We start from the raw sequence: 22,037 nt of genomic DNA on the forward strand, positions 1-22,037 counted from the left end.
CTGAAGAGAAGGCGCTTTATTTTGCATTTGCATTTTGTATTTTTATGTTATGAACCGCCATTCAATGAAGGGTGGTATACAAATTTAGTAAATAAGCCAACCAGGGCCAGTGAGGGATTTGGCCTGGGGAAGAGCCCCGAGGGCCACATAGACCCTAAGGGCCACATATAATTCCCCATTTTTTGCAATAGCCAAGCCATATTACGAATGTAGTTTTCCTTGCATAAGTATTGTAATGTGCAAAATAAACTATTGTTTTATCTGCAGGGGAAACGCCCTTTCAGGAGATTGACATGTGCTATTAACATTATAATCCCAGAGTGGTGCATGCTCTGGTTATCTCCCGCTTGGACTACTGCAATGCGCTCTGTGTGGGACTACCTTTGAAACTACAACTAATCCAGAATGCGGCAGCTAGACTGGTGACTGGGAGCAGCCGCCGAGACCATATAACCCCGGTCTTGAAAGACCTATATTGGCTCCCAGTACGTTTCCGAGCACAATTCAAAGTGTTGGTGCTGACCTTTAAAGCCCTAAACGCCTCGGTCCAGTATATCTGAAGGATCATCTCCACCCCCATCGTTCTACCCGGACACCGAGGTCCAGCACCAAGGGCCTTCTGGTTCCCTCGCTGCAAGAAGCCAAGTTACAGGGAACCAGGCAGAGGGCCTTCTCGGTGGTGGCACCCGCCCTGTGGAATGCCCTTCCACCAGATGTCAAAGAGAACAACAACTACCAGATTTTTAGAAGACATCTGAAGGCAGCCCTGTTTAGGGAAGCTTTTAATGTTTGATGTATTGCAGTATTTTAATATTTTTTTGGAAGCCGCCCAGAGTGGCTGGGGAAGCCCAGCCAGATGGGTGGGGTATAAATAATAAATTATTATTATTATTATTATTATTATTATTATTATTATTATTTCGGCATATTTGGTTGTGGTTGTTTTTGTTGAACTGAGGCTGAGAGAAAAGTGATTTGCCCACCCATTTGGCTTTTCCAGGACAAAATGCTACTGAGAATTCTTGTCCCTTAAATCACCCCCCGCCACCACTTTGCCTATTACGCATGCGCGCAAAGCAGCAACTTTCCTTCCCGCCTGGGCTCGCTCAGCCAATGGCGCATGCGCCAGAGCGGATCGTGCACTCTGAGCATGCGTCGCAGCGGGCCCCGCCTGCTCTGCGCCTGCGCGTAGAGCTGCGGCCGCCATTTTGTGCGTAGCGAGAGGAGGCGCGCGCCGCGCAAACTGCCACTTTATTTTTTTAAAAAAATTATTACTGTATATTTTAAATATTCCTTTCTAAAGAAAAGCAGTTTTTGTTAAAAAAGAAAAAGAAAAGAGCCGAGGAGGCGAGTTCCTTCCGATGGCGGCGGAGAACCTGGCCGGCGAAGCGGCGGTTCCCCTCAGCGGCGGCGAGTCGGATGTTTCCTTCGGGGCGACGCGTCGCCTGAGCGACCTGCGGGTGATCGACCTGCGGGCCGAGCTGAAGCGGCGCAGCTTGGACAGCAGCGGCATCAAGAGCGTCCTCCTCGAGCGGCTCAAGAAGGTGAAGAAGCGTCGGGGGGGGGGAGATTAAAAACGCGCCGGCGTGCAAGAGGTTAACTGGGTACTGCGCATGCGCCTCCGGTGGCCTTTGCCCTCCCCTCCCCCTCCCTCCTGTGGATCTGTAGACTCAGAGCAGATAGATGCCCTTTGGGAGCGCGGTATTCCGAGTCCGCTTAGGTATCTATCGCTGGTAATAATAATAATAATAATAATAATAATAATAATAATAATAATAATAATAATTTATTATTTATACCCCGCCCATCTGGCTGGGCCTCCCCAGCCACTCTGGGCGGCTTCCATAAAAACCAAAAATACAGTAAAATATCACACGTTAAAAACTTCCCTGAACAGGGCTGCCTTAAGATGTCTTCTGAATGTCAGGTAGTTGTTTATCGCTTTGACATCTGCTGGAAGGGCGTTCCACAGGGCGGGCGCCACTACCGAGAAGGCCCTCTGCCTGGTTCCCTGTAGCTTTGCTTCTCACAATGAGGGAACCGCCAGAAGGCCCTCGGCGCTGGACCTCAGCGTCCGGGCAGAATGATGGGGGTGGAGACGCTCCTTCAGGTATACTGGACCGAGGCCGTTTAGGGCTTTAAAGGTCAGCACCAACACTTTGAATTGTGCTCGGAAACGTACTGGTTGCCTGTAGAAAGTCGAGCGTTGGCACTAGGTCCTCCTGCCCCGAAGAGGCTACAATCTACTGGTATCCGAAGCACTGTCACGTGGAAGATGACAACAATCATTCATAATTATAGTAATTTTATTATTTATACCCCGGCCATCTGGCTGGGTTTCCCCAGCCACTCTGGGCGGCTTACAATACATAGAAAGTTGTAAAACATTAGCAAGCTTTATAATTGTTACGATTACTATCCTGCTGCTGCTGCTGCCGTTCCTCCTCCAAAATGGAAGGAGATGAATGGGTTCAAACGAAAAGAAAGGAGGTTCTCTGTTGATTTAATAAAATCTCACACACCGCCTGCTCGCAGGCAAACAAAACGGCGACTTCAAAGCTGCTTGCAAAGAGGTAGAAGCATGAAAAAGCCGGAAAAAAATTCACAGCCATGCTTACACAAGCGTACAAAAAGTGAATTGGATCAAAAGTCTCTCAACCAAACTAAACTTTAGGGGGAACATTTTGGCAATAAGAGCAGTTTGACAGTGGGACAAGGGGACCTTGTAAGAACTGTGGGCTGTACTCTCACAGTATCCTTGATTGCACCTACCAGCTCTGCCCATCATCCCAAACCCATGATGTGGAAATGTTTCAAGCTTTATTTCTACAGCTTTTGTGGTCTGTCTTGGTTTTGAAACAGGACATAGTTATGGGCCGCAGTTTGAGCTTAAGATGGCTCATAATGGCAGCAGTATTGTGACGCGAACCTATCGTAAAAAAAGACAAAGCCCTCCCTGCATGGTTTCACTGAAGCTCATGAAATGTTATATTTAATAGTGTGTGTTGTAGCAACGTATATACACATACATATTTGTGTGTATTTATACATACGCATACATAGAAGGAAAAGTGATAAAAACAGAAGTCAACAGGCAATGAAATGCAGAAAGTATAATATGTAGAGCTTAGTGCATTTTTTCTGTACATTTGTGTGTGTGTATAATGCAAAAGTACTGTCTGATAAGTGACAGTTAACACAACAGTAATTTGTGACAGTTAATAATAATAATGATAATAACAATAGTAGTTTTATTATTCATACCCCGCCTACCTGGCTGAGTTTCCCCAGCCACTCTGGGTGGCTCCCAACAGAGGTCTAAAAACAGAATAAAACTTCAAATATTAAATACTTCCCTAAACAGGGCTGCCTTCAGATGTCTTTTAAAATTCAGGTAGTTGTTTATTTTCTTGACAACTGACAGGAGGGTGTTTCACAGGGCGGGCACCACTACTGAGAAGGCCCTCAGTTGGTTCCCTGTAACCTCACTTCTCGCAGGGAGGGAACCGCCAGAAGGCCCTTGGAGCTGGACCTCAGTTCCCGGGCTGAACGATGGGTGTGGAGATGCTCCTTCAGGTATCCTGGGCCTTTAAGGCCGTTTAGGGCTTTAAAGGTCAGCACTTTGAATTGTGCTCGGAAATGTACTGGGAGCCAATGTAGTCTTTCTGGACCGGTGTTATATGGACTCAGCAGCCAGTCATCAGTCTGGCTGCCGCATTCTGGATTAATTGTAGTTTCCAGGTCACCTTCAAAGGTAGCACCATGTAGAGCGTATTGCAGTAATCCAAGCAGCAGGAGATAACTAGAGCATGCACCACTCTGGCGAGACAGTCCGGGAGCTGGTAGACAGCTGCCCTGGACACAGAACTTACCTGTGCCTCCATGAACAGCTGTGAGTCCAAAATGACTCCCAGGCTGCGCACCTGGTCCTTCAGGGGCACAGTTACCCCATTCATAACCAGAGAGTCCCCCACACTTGTTCACCCCCTGTACCCCCAAAACAGTACTTGTGTCTTGTCAGGATTCCGCCTCAATCTGTTAGCTGTCATCCATCCTCCATCCACCTCCAGGCACTCACACAGGACCTTCACTGGTCCTGATTTGAAAAAGAGGTAGAGCTGGGTATCATCCGCATACTGATGAATGGCCAGCCCAAACCCCCTGATGACCTCTCCCAGCGGCTTCATATAGATGTTAAAAAGCATGGGGGAGAGGACAGGACCCTCATCCCCCAACACCACTTTCTGAACACGGCCCAGGAGGAAGGAGCGGAACCACTGTATAACAGTGCCCCCAACCCCTTCCTCTAGATGGTCCAGAAGGATATCATGGTCGATGGTATCAAAGGCCGCTGAGAAATCCAGCAGAACTAGAAAACAGCTTTCACCTTTGTCGCTAGCCCGCCGGAGATCTAATCATTCCTGCTTCAAAATCTTGCAGTATAGTTATTTTGTCCAGAGAAGGGCCATGGGATTGTCCTGAAGAGTGAGTTGTAAAGTAAATGCTTAACCCTATGTTCTTTTTAACAGGCTGTTGAGGAGGAGGGGGGAGACCCTGAAGAGATTCCAGTAGTGACAGAAATAACCACAAAGAAGACGCCCAAGAGGAACAGCAAAGGTATGCCGGGGAATAGGGGAGGAGTTCTGCTTGCATGTGTAGGGTTAACTTGCTTATAGCTGTGCCTCCCCCAAAATGCTGAGAAAGAGCATTTGCTTAAGACAGAGTGTCTGGACAAATCACAGAGTTGTGCTCAAGAATTCCTATATCAAGCACTCAGTCACCCTCCCCTTCCCCTTTAGTCTGAAGCAGCATTGAAATATGTTTACTGCTTCATTTGCTGTATGTATTCAATTTATGACCTGCCTAATCTATACCTTCTAGGCAACTTACACCAAAACAAATGAAAATGCCAAACAGCATATTTAACAAAGCGGAAACTAAAAAAAACCAAACCAAAAAACCCCCCCAGAGTTTTGCAGATACATTGATTTTTCTGGTGGGTTTTTCCTTTTCCTATTGGGGCAATGCATTTATTTAATTATTACTCATTTATGCCATTTAGATATCGCCCTTTAGCCTAAAAGGCTGCTGATTTGGAGCAGGCTGTTCATCATCAACCAGTGGTTCAGGACCCGCTGCTGTGTTGCAGCCTGATCTAGGTTGGGTGGCAGCAGTAGCACACTTTGCCGTACATACGGCAAAGCATTTAGCAACGGATCTCCAAATGGATGTTTGAATCGTAGTGAAAAATGGCAAAGGGTACTGAGGTAGACATTACATCGACCCGTCTTGACAACATTGTGGGCCTTATTTATTTGTGAAATTTATACTCCACTTTTCCTCTAAGGAGCTTGAGGGGGTATACGTAAAGGTAAAGGGACCCCTGACCATTAGGTCCAGTCGTGGCTGACTGGGGTTGTGGCGCTCATCTCGCTTTATTGGCTGAGGGAGCCAGCATTTGTCCGCAGACAGCTTCTGGGTCATGTGGCCAGCATGATTAAGCCGCTTCTGGCGATCCAGAGCAGTGCACAGAAATGCCGTTTACCTTCCCGCCAGAGCGGTACCTATTTATCTACTTGCACTTTGATCTGCTAGGTTGGCAGGAGCTGGGACCGAGCAACGGGAGCTCACCCCGTCACAGGGATTCAAACCGCCGACCTTCTGATCGGCAAGTCCTAGGCTCTGTGGTTTAACCCACAGCTCCACCCGCGTCCCTTGGTGGCATACATACTTTACTCCATTTTTATCATCAAAGCAAACCTGGCTGAGAGTGAGTGATTGGCTGAAGGCCACCCTGTTTGCTTCGTTGCTGATCGGGAATTTGACCCCTGGTCTCCAAGGTCCCAAGTCCAGCATTTACCTTTACCTTTAACGTAGTCCAGCATTCTTTAATCATTACACTGCCCTGGCTTTCTGCTTAGATCCAGAGTTGTTAGTGAGGACTAGGCCTTAGTTTAACCTGATTCTATTTACATTTTTCATTTGCATTGCAGAATGGGCCCTGAATAAAGATTATTCTGTCTGTCTGTCTGTATGTATGCATGCATGCGTTTTAATAACCCTTATCTTACTAGGGCGTAGACCAGAGGAAGAGGGAGTTGAAGACAACGGGCTTGAGGAGGACTCTGGAGATGGGCAGGTACAACTAGCCTTGCAGCTGCACAGTAACAGTTCTGCCTTGGAGTCCCGACAGCAATTATATATGCGGCCTTTTTCTCTTTTCACAGGAGGATATTGAAGCAAGTTTGGATAACTTGCAGGATATTGACAAGATGGATATTAATTTGTTAGATGAAGCTGAAATAGATAACGGCAGTGGTGTAGATGACTGTGCTGATAGTAGACTTGGCTCCTCCTCTGAGTCTGATAGTAAAGAAAATGCTGGTGCAGAAAGGAGAGAACTTCCAGAGCAGCTTTCAGGATGTCCTGTAGGTAACATGGAGGCACTTCCACACATGTCAGACATTAAAGAAGAATCGAGAGAAATACCAGTAGCCATGGTATGCATCTCTTTTAAAAAATACATGCCGTCTGAATAATCGCCACAACTTCCATTAATTTTCTTAAAGTGGAAATAATTTGGGTTTTTTTTTAAATATCCCATTTGATTCTTGCCCCCCCTCGTGTTTGTCCAAAGCCGTTGCAATTTCTTTTTACTAAAACCTATAAGCTTTAAATGCATGCATCAAAAACGTTGCAGTAGAAAGATTCCAGAAATAGTTTTTATTTAAAAAAAAATAGTTATTTTTTTTTCCTTTTTCTTTTCACATGCATTTCCATTTGCTCATCTTCCTGTGTGTCTGGAGGCCTTTGCCGAATGCAGCCCAGCTCAAGTTTTGCTTGAAGCAAAATGGTTCTGAGCAAGCCGTTTGTTGTTCTTAGAATCAGGACACTTGAATCTATCGAGAATTGATAGCCAGCTTAGCTCCTCTATACTTGTAGTTAACAAAAGAAATCAGGGGTTGTATCCTATGTTTGTTCTACTCCAGAGTAGATCCGGTGAAATGAACGCACATGGCCAGCTTAAATCTTGTTCGTTTTAGTGCGTCTCCTCTTTGCTGAACTTAATTGGATGCAACCCCAGAAGCCTAACCTGTCATTCTGTGCAGATTTAAGCTAGCTTGGGATCTAACCATTGTTAGAAACTGAGATATGGAAGCTAGGAGCTAAATGGCATATGGGCGCAACAACGGAATGTCTAGGCACACTTTTTAATAACAAGAATACAAAGCTGAAAATGAATGAACTGCAGCTAAAATATTCCATTCATTTTTCACATGGTCTAGTCCTTCCCCTGCCCACCCCCCCCCCCAATATTCTTAAGAGGATCTCTTCTCCAGTCTTCAGAGAGTAGCTGGAAGTGGGGAGGCAGAAAAAGATCCTCCTATCCTTCTACTCTGCAGTTTTAATCTGAAATCTTATGCACAGTACTGCACCCAGAGCTGAGAAACTGCTCATGCTAATGAAATTCCCTATCGCAAAATGCGCCTAGAACAATGAGAGTTTCGAACACTGAATCTAACGCCAGGCCCGCCAACTTCAAAAGGAATTTGTGAGCGGATTCCAAAGCCAGGTGTTTAGAATTGGGGTGCCAGGGATGATTTCATTTGTGAAGCATCTTAACTTCCCTGAGGTCTTGGGGAAGGGCAAGAGCTAGCTTAGTTCAGGGAGTGCTTGCATTTGGGAGACGCGGGCTTGAATGCTACCTCTGCAAGGGCTTACCTGTGCAAAGGAAACGTGCTGGGGAATCGTTACTTTAGGGTGTATGTGTGTGCATGAAATGCTGAGGCCGGGCCTTAGTATATGTGATCCCCAGTTCAGTTGTGGCAAAACGTGTGCACCTGCCCACACTCTGGAGCACTGGTTTTAAAACCTAAAGGCTTATTAGGGCTTATTTTTTTACTTCAGAGTCCAGCTTGACCGCCTGGAGGCCAAGCTTCTCTTCTCTTCCCTCCCCAGCCTCACCCTGGATAGAATAGCATTGTCTCATGTCCCTTGCAGTTTGGGGTAGCACTGCTAGTGGTTTAGACAAAACCTACCGGGGCTACATTTAGGTCCTGCTTCTTTAGTGTAACACCGTTTAGTTTAGTTTTTTTTGTGTGGGTGGAGAGACCAGCGGTCTGCTTCCGTTCTAAGCAACATCCTCTTACTGTGTATATAACAGGTGACTTAGAGAGGAGGTAAGAGGGAGGAATCTGAAGGCATGATGTGCCCTGGAACATGGGAACTCAGTAAGCTGCCTCATATTGAGTCAGTCCTTTGACCCATCTAGCTCAGAATTGCCTGCACTGACTGGCAGCTGCTCCCTAGAGTTTCCTTGCTAGACTTGGAGTTGCCTGGGATTGAACCTGGAACGCTCTACTGCTCAGCTATGGCCCTTCCCCATTAACCCCATTAAAACCATTAACCATTGCAGCAACATCACTCTCAAAGAATTTGCTGTCATTTTTCATTGTTGTTGTTTTTTTAAATTCGCCCAGTTTCGTTTACCACTGTTCTTAAAGAGGTAGAAAATATTATTTAACTACCAGCTGGTTTGGGGGGATGAGGTTGCAACTAAAGGGCAGTTGGAGGGGGTCTCCCTATTTCCGATTCATTATTGGTTTTCAGTGAAGAAACTGGTGTTTCAGGAAGTTTGACGCTGTTCTTCACTACTTATAGGTGGAAGGCGAAGAGGCCAGAAACACCTCTGATCTGGTGCCCTCTGATTTTACAGACGTGAAGGTAACTTTTTTTCTTTCCTCTCTGTGTGTGTCTAGATAGATAGATGTAGAATAGACGGAGAGTAGATATGTAGAAAGAAAGAGCCATACATTCTGGTGGCGGCAAATAGGTAGGGTGGGATTCATTCAGCTAACGAACTATGGTTCATTGGGTTAAAAACATTTGCGGTAGCTCTTTGCCTTTGCTCCTCAGCCATCATTGTGGCATTGAGATTATGGGCTGTACCCGAAGCTTGCCTGACGCAGACTAGGCTCCTTGAAGCTGATAGGCAGGACTAACTTGGGTTACATTAATTTAAATGAACCTACATAGTTTCAGACAACCCAGAGATGGGACAAAGCATACAGATGGTTCACGCTAGCCGCCGAGTCACCGCTAGGGAAGGTGTTACGCTTTTGCGGCAGATTTTGCGTCGCGTTGACTTTTCACCTTGCCGTACAATGGAGTTTTGTAACTTTTGCTTGTTTCCACCCTCCCCCTGTTTATTATTTTAATAGGAGCTCGAAGAATTTCCCTTGGAATCAGGTACTGATACTTAAAAACAAAACGAAACACCTTGCTCTCCCCGGCCCTTAACCTTCCACATAGATTTTGCACACAAATCCCTTTAGTTACTTTTTTTAGGTTTTATTCCACTAGTATCTGTGGTTCACTTATTCGTAACTGGCGCACAGTCCAGATCACACACACACACCAAAAAAAAAAAAGGGAGAAAAAGCCACAGAGATTGGAAATATGGTCATATCACCAGATCTGCAACAGCATCCTATTATTAATATGGCCCAAGACCAGTCTTTCAAGACAGCAGTTTGCTTTTAAATCCCTTAATTGGGGAGTACTCTGAGCCTAAAGAGCAATTCCTGTGTGCGGAGCAGATCTTGTGATATTACCCAGTGCCTTGGTTCTGTAACTTTGACTAGAGAGGTGTACAGCAAAGGCAGGGACCAAAATTGCAAAGTGGATACTTGGAAAGACGGAAGATGGGTCGGTCATGGAAATTCCCATCACTTGCTTTTCTGGACTATGAATGTCTTCTCATTCCCACCTGAAGTTGTTCTTGGTGTTCACGTATGGACTGGTCTCCTTGAAAGAATTTCAGTAGAATAAATAAATAAAATCCGGGAGTTGAACTGTCTGAAAGAGAATCTGTGCGGTCTGTATAAGCATCATGGACTTTCAAAGCTCATTTCCGGGGAGAGAAAAAAATGCGGAAAAACGGAAAGCAGCACAACCGCGTGAAGACAAATGAGGAGCAAGCTGGGAACGCCGCACATAAAGGTTTTTCTTCCTTCTCTCTTTCCAGGCGTTGCCTTGATAGCCATGTAAGACTGAAGTTAGCGTTAGGCATTTGAATGTGGTATACCCAAGGGGTTTTCCAATCTCTGTGTAGCCTTAGCCGTTCTCTCAGTGTTAAGTCTGGCAGCCATGCCCGTTCCGCATTTGTCTTTGCTGTGTTTCCCTGGTGATTAAACCTTGTGCCATTCTATTCCTGTTAAATCCATAGAAAATGAGAAAATGCTCGACATTTTGGGTGACACTTGTAAATCTGAGCCCCTTAAAGAAGAAGCTCCTGAAGCAGAGCAGGCACAGGAAGAGAATATCTCGTTGCCGGTCAAACAGGAAGCCCAGGAAGAGGAAGACACACTTGCCACTGCCGTCGCTCAGTCGGACGAAGAGCTTTTAGATACGGACAGCCAGTCAGGCCAGGCTGCGGCCAGGAGCGAGGAGGATGAAGCGAAGCACTTAGTGGTAGCGAAAGGGGAGCCGAGCGAAGAGACAGTAGAGGAAGCTAACCTGGACTCTGACTCTTTAGCGGTAGAGAGCAGGTGTGGTGGAGGAGGAGGAGGAGGAGGAGAAGGAAGTGGTGAGAGTAGCAAAGCAGCCCAAAGTCTGGAAGCCAGTAGTGAGGAAACTGCGGAGAAGGACGCAGGTTTCCAGGTGGTTAGCCAAGATGCCGAGAAGATGGAAGCCAAGGCTAATTGTGAGGAAGAGTCCTCTGCCCAAGAGGGTGGTGATCAGAACACGAGGTTTGTTTTTTCTCCGTTTTAGACCAGATGCTCTCTTTTTTTCTTCCCTGTTGGTTCGTTTATGAATGCAAATGCGCTGTGAATTCCTCCAGAGGGGCCCTGTTGCAAGGGCCTTAACCTGATGATAGCTTGTTCCAAATATTAATATTTTCCTTTTTTTTTTAGTTGTCCTTGCGCACCTTTTTTGTAGAACGTGGTTCGCTATGTTCCCCACCCCCCCAGCCCATTTCTCATTAAGCATTTATTTTATTTCTCAGTTTTGCAAGTTGGCCTTTGTCCACTCTAAGTGGTAGCTCTGTTTCATCACCTCTGACCCTCCTTGTTGAGTTCTTAAAGATACCCCTTAAAAAGGGTTAATTCCTTTCACATTACTTTTCTGGTAGGTACCTGATCATAGCAGACACAGCCTTGCGTGCTCTTTTTCTCACGGCCTCATTCTTGTTGAGTAAAGTTCTTCGTTTCCCCCCCTGTCTTTAGCTCTAATAAGGATTCAGAGGCTAAAAGTGTTTCAAAGGATGAGAAAGGTAAGCTGTAACAACGATTCTTTGCTGTCGTCGTTCATAGTTATCCTCAGATCCTACTTGCAGGTAGCGACCAGAATCCAACTAAGCTCTGAATCGACCTGTTGACATTAACGGATCTAAATGAATTTCCATTAATTTCAGCAGGTCTACTTCCAAGTGTGACCAAGTGGGACACCCAAGTTTCTCTGGAAGAGTAATTTGGGTAATATTAAATGGTCTTGAATGTAATTTCTAACTTGAATCAGCGCTTCTACTGAATGGGTGGAAGATAATGGGACATTCCCCTGCTATATAAAGCTCACTCCCACACACATAGACAGTAAAAAAAAGAAAGATGGTTTCTAAAATGTAAATGCCTACAAAGGTTCCAATCCTCTTTGCACATAGTGGGTAGTATCACTAAGCTAAACATGGAATAGACACATTGAAAGCTAGCCATATCCGTGGGTCTTCTGCGCGTATGACATGATACACTGAAATTAAGGGGGGGGGTCAAATTTGCCTAAACCAGCAGTGTGATTTAAGGCCCTGCTGTGAGCTTGATTTGGGCCCCCCAAGGGAAAAAAAATGAGAAAAGTGACCTCTGTGAACTTGATGAAAAACAATGGCATTCCTGCCCCCCAACGAAATAAGGTATCTTTGGCATTGTCCTCGGTCATTCCTGTGATGCTTAGTTATGCTCTTCGTCTTTCTAGCCCTTCTTGTCTACTCCATAAGTCTTCAGGTGATGCTCGTCCAACGTTCTTTTTTTTTAAAGAAATATTTTATTAAGGGTTTTCTTCTTTTACAGTGTAAGTGTAATGCCTCGTATTCCCCCCCCCTTCATGTAACATTTTTACAAATCGGTTTCATTTGTTAAGGCATTAGGGGGAGAAGAAAAAAAGGGGGGTGGAGGGAGGGGAGATGGATGGGGGTGGGGTCGGGTAGCGGTGTTACTATTATGCTTAATGTATGTAGAGTTTGGTGTCAGCGTTGCTTGTGTTGTTCACTTGTGTTCCTTTGGTGGTGAGAGAGGTTGGGGTTGGCCTAGGGTGTGATTGTTTGTTTGTGGTTGACTGTGGTGGTCTTTGTTTTCATGTGTGAGTGGGGTGGGTGGGTGTTTTGGATCAGGTTCGCCATATTGATTTGTATGCTGTTGGTGGATTATTGTCATTGTCCTGTTGGGCTGTGTATGTGATAAAGGGGAGCCATACCGGGGTGAAGGTGTCTTCTTCTGTTTGTCCCCGTGTCAGTTTCAGTTTATTAGTTAATTTTTCTAGTAGGGCTGTTTCCCATACTATTTGGTACCATTGGTCCATGCTTACTCCTGACAGGTCTCTCCAGTGTCTGGTTATGGTGTTTCTGGCTCTCGTCCAACGTTCTTAGCTATAGTTGCTTCTACCCAAACAAGCACTTTTAAACATTTTCAGCCCCTGTGGAGAGAAACGCATTAAAACACCACATGGGTTTGAAAAAATTGGTTTGGGACTACAACTCCCATCGGCTGCATGGCCATATATTGGCGCCGATGGAAGTCATAGTTCAAGCACATCTTGATATAGTATTGTTGAAGTTAGATCAGAATCCCTCATGAGCTCTCAAGTGGGCTGGAACCAAAGAAAACTTCCAAGTCTGTCTGCTTCTGCGATGCTGTCTTCCTTTCTTTTTGGATGTAGATATTTACCATTTCTCTCCTTTCCCCCCTTCCAACTTAGGTCGGGCTGGTGGTAGTTCTAGCAGAAATCTGTGGGTTAGTGGTCTTTCCTCTTCAACCAGAGCTACAGATCTGAAGAACCTATTTAGCAAATATGGAAAGGTAAGCATTTTCCAGAAACAAACAAGGCTGAAAGTATTGAGCTCGTCAGTCTTTTATTCAAGTTGTCCTTTTGTACATGCCAGGGTGAGTGTCTTTCATCCTCCCTCCCTTCCACTGCCCCTACCCTTCTTGGATTTAACCCATATCACTAAAAACCAACCCAAATAAATAGCTCTGGAACATAAACAGGCTGGGCTTTCTTCAGGCTGGAAGCTGCAACTAGTTTTGAAGAAACCATTCTAAGCTGAAAACACCTATTCGCTTTGTAACGGATTTTCATTCACCTTGCCTCTGCAAATGATCTAGCTGTCAAGTGTATGTCAGCAGTAAACTAACACTGGCGCCAGTGAAGTTAGCTCCTTATTCCAAGAAACCAAAACAGCGAAGGTCTATCAGTGTATTATTCATGCATCAATTATATTGATGATCACATTGGCTACATTACATTGATTTCCTGCAAAGGGGTGGCGTGAGACTTGCATTACCCCCCCTCCAGCACACCTGCACTCTTTCATTCAAATGTAAATGTGAAGAAAATTGTAATTTGTCCCTTAATGATGTCTGATTTAATCATGAAACTTTTTGGCAGAAATATTTGGTGCTGAATGGCACCCCAAACTGTTTCTGCAATACATTGTCTTTAGTGTTGTATACAGTAATAATACAGTGGAACCTTGGCTCTTGAATGTCTCCGTTGACAGACAATTCGGAACCCAAACGCCGAAAACCGTTTGAACTGAGGCACGTTGCTCCATTTTATCAATGGATTTTGCCAACCACCTTTTGATCTTCGGTTTCTTAAGGTTTCGGAAGTCGAATGGTCTTCTGGAATGGATCACGTTTGAAAACTGAGGTTTCACTGTATGAGACATTTAGGAACCAACCCCCTAAACAGGGAGCACTGTTGACAGGCAAAAAAGGAGGGGGGATTGGGAAACTCCGGGTGCTTGAAATTATGGTTTATTCCAGGCCCCAGCCCTATGGTAATTTTAGAAGGCATTAATCCAGTTGCTGACAGCTGGCAGAAACTTGCTTCTAATATTGCAAAGCAGTGGTAACTTGGGTTACAAACACCTTGGGTTACAAACACTTTGGGTTTCAAACTCCACTAACCAGAAGTAGTACCTCGGGTTAAGAACTTTACCTCAGGATGAGAACAGAAATCGTGTGCTGGCAGCAGCGGGAGGCCCCATTAGCTAAAGTGGTACCTCAGGTTAAGAACGATTTTAGGTTAGGAGTGGACCTCCTGAACGAATTAAGTTCGTAACTGTACAGTGGTACCTCGGGTTAAGTACTTAATTCGTTCCAGAGGTCCGTACTTAACCTGAAACTGTTCTTAACCTGAAGCACCACTTTAGCTAATGGGGCCTCCTGCTGCTGCTGCTGCGCCCCCGCTGCACGATTTCTGTTCTCAACCTGAAGCAAAGTTCTTAACCTGAAGCACTATTTCTGGGTTAGCAGAGTATGTAACCTGAAGCATATGTAACCTGAAGCGTATGTAACCTGAGGTACCACTGTACCTTGGTACTCAAACGACTTGGCTCCCGAACAAATCAGCTCCCGAACACTGCAAACCTGGAAGTGAGTGTTCCGGGTTTGTGAATGTTTTATGCGACTTCTGCGGCTTCCGATTGAGTACGGGAAGCTCCTGCAGCCAATCGGAAGCCGCGCCTTGGTTTTCGAACCGTTTCGGGAGTTGAATGGACTCCTGGAACGGATCCCCCCCCTTGGTAATTTTGCTTCCTCCGGCATTGCTGTGCCAGAGTTGCCCATGTCCCTTTGCTCCCTGTCTCCCTGGCAGGTGGTGGGTGCAAAAGTGGTGACCAATGCCCGCAGTCCCGGCGCTCGCTGTTATGGCTTTGTCACCATGTCTTCATCCGAGGAAGCGACTAAATGCATCAACCATCTGCATCGGACAGAACTGCATGGGAAAATGATTTCCGTTGAAAAAGTGAGTTCTTTTTGCTACCCACGAGAAATGTGACCGAAAACAGCCCACTCCTTCGTGGTAAACTTTACCCTGAAACGTACGCACAGGTCCCAGGGTGAGAATGCTTGCTATTCACAAATTCAGTTATCTGAACGTAAAGAATTATGCCCAAACCTCACAATTCAGATATCCGAACAGCCAGGGTTTGCCCACTTCCTGACTTGTTTGTGTTTTGTTGGTCACTGGCAGATATTTTGGGGCAGAAATCATTTAGGGAGAGATGGAGATGGGACAAATCAGGGAGCAAGAGAGATCAGGCAAATCATTTTTCCTTTGTTTCCCTCTTGTTGGTTTGCTTGCAGCCATTTCAGGACGGAACCATGGGGGGAGGGGAAAGAAATTGAGCAAATCATAGAAATGTTCCCATAGAGAATAATGGAAATCATCAGCACATTATGCGAATGCATGCCTTATGAACGATTTTCTGGGAAAGCATTGTGTTCAGAAAGCGGGAACCACGTGTACCGCCTTGGGTTTCAGGGGTGGGGACAAGCATTTGAAAATTTCTTCCACCCCTATTTTGCAAGTGGTTCATCCCAGGAACAGCAGCTTATTGTGCGATCCTACTGACTCGTGTACACGCATGCCCCGGCTCTAAGCAATTTCCTCAATATCATTCCAGGCCAAAAATGAACCTGCCGGGAAAAAAGCATCATCAGACAAGAAAGAAACAGAAGCCAAGAAGGAGAAGGACAGGCGTCACTCAACGGACTCCAAATCGGAAAAGTAAAGTGGGAGTTTTAATAATCCCCTGTGTGTCGGGCTTTGAAGCCGTTTCGTGACAAAGCATGAGTGAGCAGAGCAAATGGAGGCAGGAATGCTTCTGAATGCCAGTTGCTGGAAACCGCAGGAGGGGAGAGTGTTCTTTTGTTTGGGTCTGGCTAGCACACTTCCCACAGGCATTTAGTTTGGCCACTGTGAGAATACGATACTCGACTAGATGGGCCAGTGGCCTGATCTGGCAGGCTGTCTTTCTGTTCTCACATTGTTCTGCATTATGTTATTTCCTACCTCCTTGCAAATAAGGGATGCGAGTGGCGCTGTGGGTTAAACTACAGATCCTAGGACTTGCTGATCGGAAGGTTGGTGGTTCGAATCCCCCTGATGGGGTGAGCTCCCGTTGCTCGGTCCCAGCTCCTGCCCACCTAGCAGTTCGAAAGCACGTCAAAGTGCAAGTAGATAAATAGGTACCGCTCTGGCGGGAAGGTAAACGGCGTTTCCGTGCGCTGCTCTGGTTCGCCAGAAGCGGCTTAGTCATGCTGGCCACATGACTCGGAAGCTGTACGCCGGCTCCCTCGGCCTATAGAGTGAGATGAGCGCATAACCCCAGAGTCCTCCGCGACTAGACCTAATGGTCAGGGGTACCTTTACCTCCTTGCAAAGGGCTGCTGCTGGCTCAGCCCTTCCACCAGGGAAAGCAGTTTGGCATTCTGCGGCCTGCTTGGGACACTGGGACTTCAGTCATGTTTGGAGTAGAACCCCATGAAATTAATGGCCATTGCGACGTGACAGCTGCTTCCGAGCATGCTTCTGCACAGGGCTTCATTAGGTGATGAGCGGCGATCAAATCCTGCTGCCTAGGCTGCACGTTCCTGTTCCTTACTGAGACTAGGGCAAGCAGCCAATGAAGAATTAAACAGGGTCTTCCTGCCCATCCGGTGATGTCACCAGTGATGTCACTGGGTGGGTGGGTGTGGCTTTGGGGAAATTGCTATGATTGGTTTGCGGTCCAGAGGTTCTTCACCTCTGGGCTGCAAACTTGCTTGAACAAGCCAAGATCTGGCTGCTACTGCTGGAAGCATTGGGCCAGGCTCAGCTCTAGCACCGAGAGAATGAAGGTTACTGCCACTCTTAAGCCAGAAATGTGGACAGCCTGTGTGTGTGTTTTCTCTGCTGCCCTCCAGGTTTGGGGGCAGTGGAGCTGTTTTGGGAGGAGTTGAAGGAAAAGAGGTCAGGGCTCTTGGTCGATGCAGCTGTGTTTTGTGCACACAGAGAAGCACGTTGCCTCCTCCTTTTCCAGCCCAGGGTTGTGGATGTGTGCAGTCAATGGTCAAGAATGGGAATCTCATTGCGCTAGACTCCTCAAAACTGGTTTCTGCAGCTTTGACTTCTTATGAAGGAAATTCTCTGCTGCCCTTCAGAATCAGTTTCTAGGTCTGCTTATAAATAAAATGAAAAAGGAAAGGAAACAGAAAATACAATTAAACTAGCAAACAAAGGAAGCGTTTCAGATTTTATTTTAAAGGTGCTCAGTTCTTTTTTTCCTCTTAAAAGCTTTTTGCTGACCACTTTATTTGTTAACATGGATGGGATGGTCTGATCTGCAAGGACATCTTAGCTGCGCCTTTAGAATCCCGTAGCTTTACGGCAAAGGTGTGTGTGTATTTTAAGTTTTTTTGTGTGTGCTATAATCTACTTGTAGGTCTCCTAGCCTTAAGAAAGAAGAAAAACTGGAGAAAAAGGATGACCCCAAAAAGTCAGAAGAGAAAGGGGTGGGAGACGGGAAAGAGGGGATTGAAACGGAGGAGCAAAAAAAGGGATCCTCTGACCGTTCGCGATCGATTAAATCAGGTAACAAAAGCTGTGGGGGGTGGGTGGCCTTTTTTAGTGTGATTTATGGCCCTGCTGAGAGCTTGATTCATACGTGTGAGGGGTGTGTGAGTGGGTTGGACATTTGTATCCGATATAGAAGGCCTCTGAATAATATCACACTACCCTTAGGAAAGGTGTGTGTGGGATTGTATTGGCAGAGAGGCTCTCACTAACCAGTTTGAACCTTTTCGTCAAGGGGAAGCTCTTGTAGAAGGCTCAATCCTGGCAGCTGAACAAATGCTCTCGGAAGAGGCTTGCTTAAAACCAGTCATTCCCAAATTGCTGTGCGCAGTGAGAGCGGCTGCTGTGCTGTAGGGAATAAAATAAAGAAATTGAAAAGCTTCCTCGAGCCCAAAACAGCCCCAGACGAGGCTGCTGGCTGCTTCTCTGCATGATCTGCAACTCTGGTCTTGCCTGCTTCCATTTGGCCTAAGTTGGGTTAGTGGGTGCTGATAGCCCATGTGACTGCACTTGGTGTGATGGGATCATTCAGTTGCTCCTGGTGCAGCAGAATGACCTGTCTTCAGAGGAGCCTGCCTTTCGTTCCTCCACACGACGGCTTACTCTGGACAGAACAGTGACTCAGATAAACATACAGAGCATAGACTCATTTGATGAAGGCAAACTTTTCAAGAACAGCATTGAAACATGCCTTCCGTTTTCATTCAGAGGGGGAAATGCACCTTTGCTTTGGAAAATGCTAGGCTTGTGTTCATTGGTGTGTCTCAGAGGGGTACCTTGGAAGTACATTTTGACCTATTCAGAGCAATTGCTTTTGTCTCCACCCTCTGTGATGTATCCTGTTTCATATGGATATGTCGTTCCCTTTGTTCAATTTGCTTTTGTGATGGTTTCCTCACTAGACACAAATCAACCTGCCTGATCTATCAAGGATAAGAACAAGAAGGCATCTCTCAGCCTCTAATTTTAGTTACAGATAGGGTATCTGAAGAAGTGTGCATGCACATGAAAGCACACCAAGAACTAACTTAGTTGGTCTTTAAGGTGCTACTGGAAGGAATTTTTTGTTTTGTTTTTCCTCTAATTTTACCTTGCTTGAATTGTTCTCTCTCCATCCCCCCCCAGCCCCATTTTCTTCGGCAAACAGTAGCATCGGTGGACTTCTGTCTTGTTAAGTGTCAAACAGCAAGCGATAGGGACCAGTGGCCCTCTGTCTCAGGGTTCAGCAAACTTTTCCAGCAGGGGGCCGGTCCACTGTCCTTCAGACCTTGTGTGGGGTCTAGAATTTGGAAAAAAAAAATGAACGAATTCCTATGCCCCACAAATAACCCAGAGATGCATTTTAAATAAAAGCACACATTCTACTCATGTAAAAACATGCTGATTCCCGGACCGTCCGCGGCCCGGATTTAGAAGTCGATTGGGCTGGATCCTGCCCCTGGGCCTTAGTTTGCCTATGTGCTAGGGGAAGGGCTACAGCTGAGTAGCAGAGCATCTACTTTGCTTAAAGAACTTATCAGCTTCAGTTCTCTGATAAGTAAGGCTTTGAAAGACACTCCCCCCTCCCCCTGTCTGAAACCCCAGAGGTCTGCTGGCAGTCAGTGTAGGCAGAATTGAGATAGATGGCTCAATAGTCTGATTCCGTATAAGGCAGCTTCCTTCCCATATTGCTGAACGCCCGCTCCCATCAGTCCCAGCCAATGTGGTCAGTATTCCGCATTTCTGCATGATGGTTACATGCGCGACTCTTGGCGTGCGCCATTTTCAGCACCAGAAGGGGGTAGAACGGGGCATGGCTGGCTCACGCATGTCCTGACGTTCACGCTGCCTTAGAACGCAACTCCTTTGTAAATGGGGAGTTGCCTGCCAGTAAAGAGCAATGACTAGTCTGATTTTTGCACTTGTTCCAGAGATCTGAAGTGCCTTAAGCCCATTGTTTCCTTGCAGAAAGCCGAGGAAGAGAGCGGACGGTGGTCATGGACAAGTCCAAAGGAGAGCCGGTGATTAGTGTGAAAACTACAACCACATCAAAAGAGAGAGTAAGCCCTTGGTTTTAGCTTTGGTGTCTTGAAAGTAGATGGTGCAAAGAAAGGAAGGCCAGGGGAGGAGGCCACACCCTTCTCTTTCGTAGTCCCAATAAATCGTCACACCCAGCAGTCCCTGGATGTGCAGAGAAGTCCTCTCGCCCTTTGTGTAATGGAATAGTGTCACGGGAGTTGGAACGGTTTCAACTGAGCCTGTGTGGGCAGCGAGAGGAGGACCCAGAGATTTAAGTTTAAGGAGGCATCATTCTGCTTCTAAAGCAGGGGTGTGTTCAACCTATGGCTCTCAGCCCAATTTCACACGGGTGCCAGAAAGAGGAAAGGGAGGTACCAGAAATAAAAGAGTCTGTCTTCCCACTTTTGCCTGTGCTGCTGCCCTCCTGTCAGTGTACAGCCCTGGCATGTTTCACTGGGGGAAAAACAGTTCCTTACCTGTGTTCTAAAGCTCCTCAGCTTACTTGAGCACCCCTGTTTTTCACAGGGCTAGATGGACTTCTCTGGTGTGCTATCCAGTAGGGCTGGGCTTACGTTCTCAAATGTGATCTGTCCAAAAGTGCCCCTTGAGCCAGGGATGTGGGCCCTTCCTAACAGGATTACACCAGCGCTGTGTTGGGAGGAAGAGACGATTGGGGTGGTGGTGGTAATCTCTCTCCTTGTCCTCTCGGCAAGAAAGTGGACATCTCCCCATTCTTTTGTGTCGATCTTTCTAACCCTTGCCTTTCATCCCGCTTCCCGACTCCAGAGCACAAAAAGCCACGACCGCAAGTCGGAGAGCAAAGAGAAGCAGGACATTCTGTCTTTTGACAAAATCAAAGAGCAGCGTGAACGAGAGCGGCAGAGGCAACGGGAGAGAGAAATCCGAGAGACCGAGCGGAGGAGGTAGGTTGGGATCCCCCTCGCCTCACCTGCGGAATTCTGCCCTCCGCAGAATGACAGGTGATTGGCGTCGACACAATTTCTGACCTGTGGACCTAAGACGACCCTCCCTCCTCTCTTCGGTCCCCCCCTTCTCTTTTCATTGGCTGCACCCTGCGCCACCCCTGAGTGCTTTTACCTGACTGAAATGTGTCCTCAAATTGTGATTCCTCTTCCTTGCCGGGATGGAGAGGTGTTGAGGTGCTGGTGGCGGAGAAACCTCTGGGTTTTGTGGGTGGGTGGAATGTATCCTCCTGCACAGAGTCCTAGCTGTTGCCACTCCTACTTCTGGCCCCCAGGCCACGCCCACAACACCAGCCTGTGGCCCCCCAGAAGCTCACCCAAGAGGGAATGTAGCTTTCAGCCTGAAAAGGGTGTCCCTGCTTCTGAGATAAACACCAGCAGGCATTTCCAACCATCTTCAGCCTTAAAACAGGGACCTCTCGTCATCATCTGTTTTAAGCGCAGGTGTGCTTGCATCTCCGGACATTTTTTTTAAAAAAAATGATATTTATTAAAAGTTTAAAGATTACAGAAAAAAGGAAAAAAAAGAAAACAGCAAAAAAAATAGCAAAACATACATTACAATGCATAAAAAAGGAAAAAAGTACATAAAAACCAATACAACAATACAGCAAAAAACCCACACAAAAACCCACATCCAATATTCCATATCTTTATCTTTCATTTGCTTGTTTCATCAACCTCCTCACACCTCCCTTTTTGTGTTCTAGTTTAATTAATTGTTTCAGCAAATTCTTTCCATCTTTCTCAATTTTTGTTGGGTAATTTATCTTAACAATCTAACCTATTAATTGACTCAGCAAGTCCTTTCCATCTTTCACTATATTCTGTCATTCAATTTGCCTTGTTTTATTTTAACCTTATCTTACCATAAAATACCTTAAAGCTTAAAACTTAATACTTATTTATACATAACTCCTTATATCATTTCTACTAAAGCCAAATAGTTTCATTCCAACATTTTCCCTAATATTTGTTAATTTTGCACTAATTCCCCAAATAAATTTTTTAAAAAACTTTCTTCCAATCTCCATCCAACGTCTCTTCTTCCTGGTCTCGGGTTATGTCAGTCCTTACTGTCCATTCCATCTAGTCCATCAACCTGGTAGTCTTATGTCCGAGGCTCTTAAGTCTTTTCCATGTCCCTTCTGCAGATCTTCTTGTTTATACCTGCACTTTTCCTTGTCTTTTGTTGATCTCTTTCTTAATTTTTTTCCTTTCTCATTGAGGAGTAGGTCTCGGGGAGACTCCAGCCCAAAATTATCTCCATCTCCCCTCAGCAGATCAGCCCATTCCCCACAGTCCCACTCCCCACAGTCAGCAGTGGAGTCCAGAAAATATTTTAAAGCATATTTCAAAGTCCCTCCGAAATTGAGAGCCCCCACAACTCCAGACCCCCCCTGGCCCACTCCAGATTCAATCTTCAAGGACAGTGGCTTATGC

At 46.0% G+C, this 22,037-nt stretch overlaps 1 protein-coding gene across 4 annotated transcripts in view; it reads left to right on the forward strand.

Moving 5' to 3' along the window:
- The first annotated feature begins 1,274 nt into the window (after window positions 1-1,274).
- Window positions 1,275-22,037, forward strand: part of LOC128405610 (scaffold attachment factor B1-like) — a 36,579-nt gene continuing 15,816 nt past the window's right edge. For 2 of the 4 annotated variants that reach the window (XM_053372411.1, XM_053372412.1), the window contains exons 1-14: window positions 1,275-1,544; window positions 4,530-4,617; window positions 6,075-6,139; window positions 6,228-6,500; window positions 8,662-8,724; window positions 9,222-9,249; window positions 10,229-10,751; window positions 11,229-11,275; window positions 12,970-13,070; window positions 14,872-15,021; window positions 15,683-15,786; window positions 17,483-17,631; window positions 19,561-19,652; window positions 20,398-20,534. In XM_053372411.1, coding sequence (XP_053228386.1) covers window positions 1,362-1,544; window positions 4,530-4,617; window positions 6,075-6,139; window positions 6,228-6,500; window positions 8,662-8,724; window positions 9,222-9,249; window positions 10,229-10,751; window positions 11,229-11,275; window positions 12,970-13,070; window positions 14,872-15,021; window positions 15,683-15,786; window positions 17,483-17,631; window positions 19,561-19,652; window positions 20,398-20,534 — 2,003 coding nt within the window. In that variant the 5' untranslated portion in view covers window positions 1,275-1,361. The remainder of the gene's footprint in view (window positions 1,545-4,529; window positions 4,618-6,074; window positions 6,140-6,227; window positions 6,501-8,661; window positions 8,725-9,221; window positions 9,250-10,228; window positions 10,752-11,228; window positions 11,276-12,969; window positions 13,071-14,871; window positions 15,022-15,682; window positions 15,787-17,482; window positions 17,632-19,560; window positions 19,653-20,397; window positions 20,535-22,037) is intronic. The other 2 variants (XM_053372413.1, XM_053372414.1) reach the window with 2 other exon arrangements.

Source organism: Podarcis raffonei, chromosome 18 (assembly GCF_027172205.1).
Source record: "Podarcis raffonei isolate rPodRaf1 chromosome 18, rPodRaf1.pri, whole genome shotgun sequence".
Taxonomy (NCBI): Eukaryota; Metazoa; Chordata; class Lepidosauria; order Squamata; family Lacertidae; genus Podarcis; species Podarcis raffonei.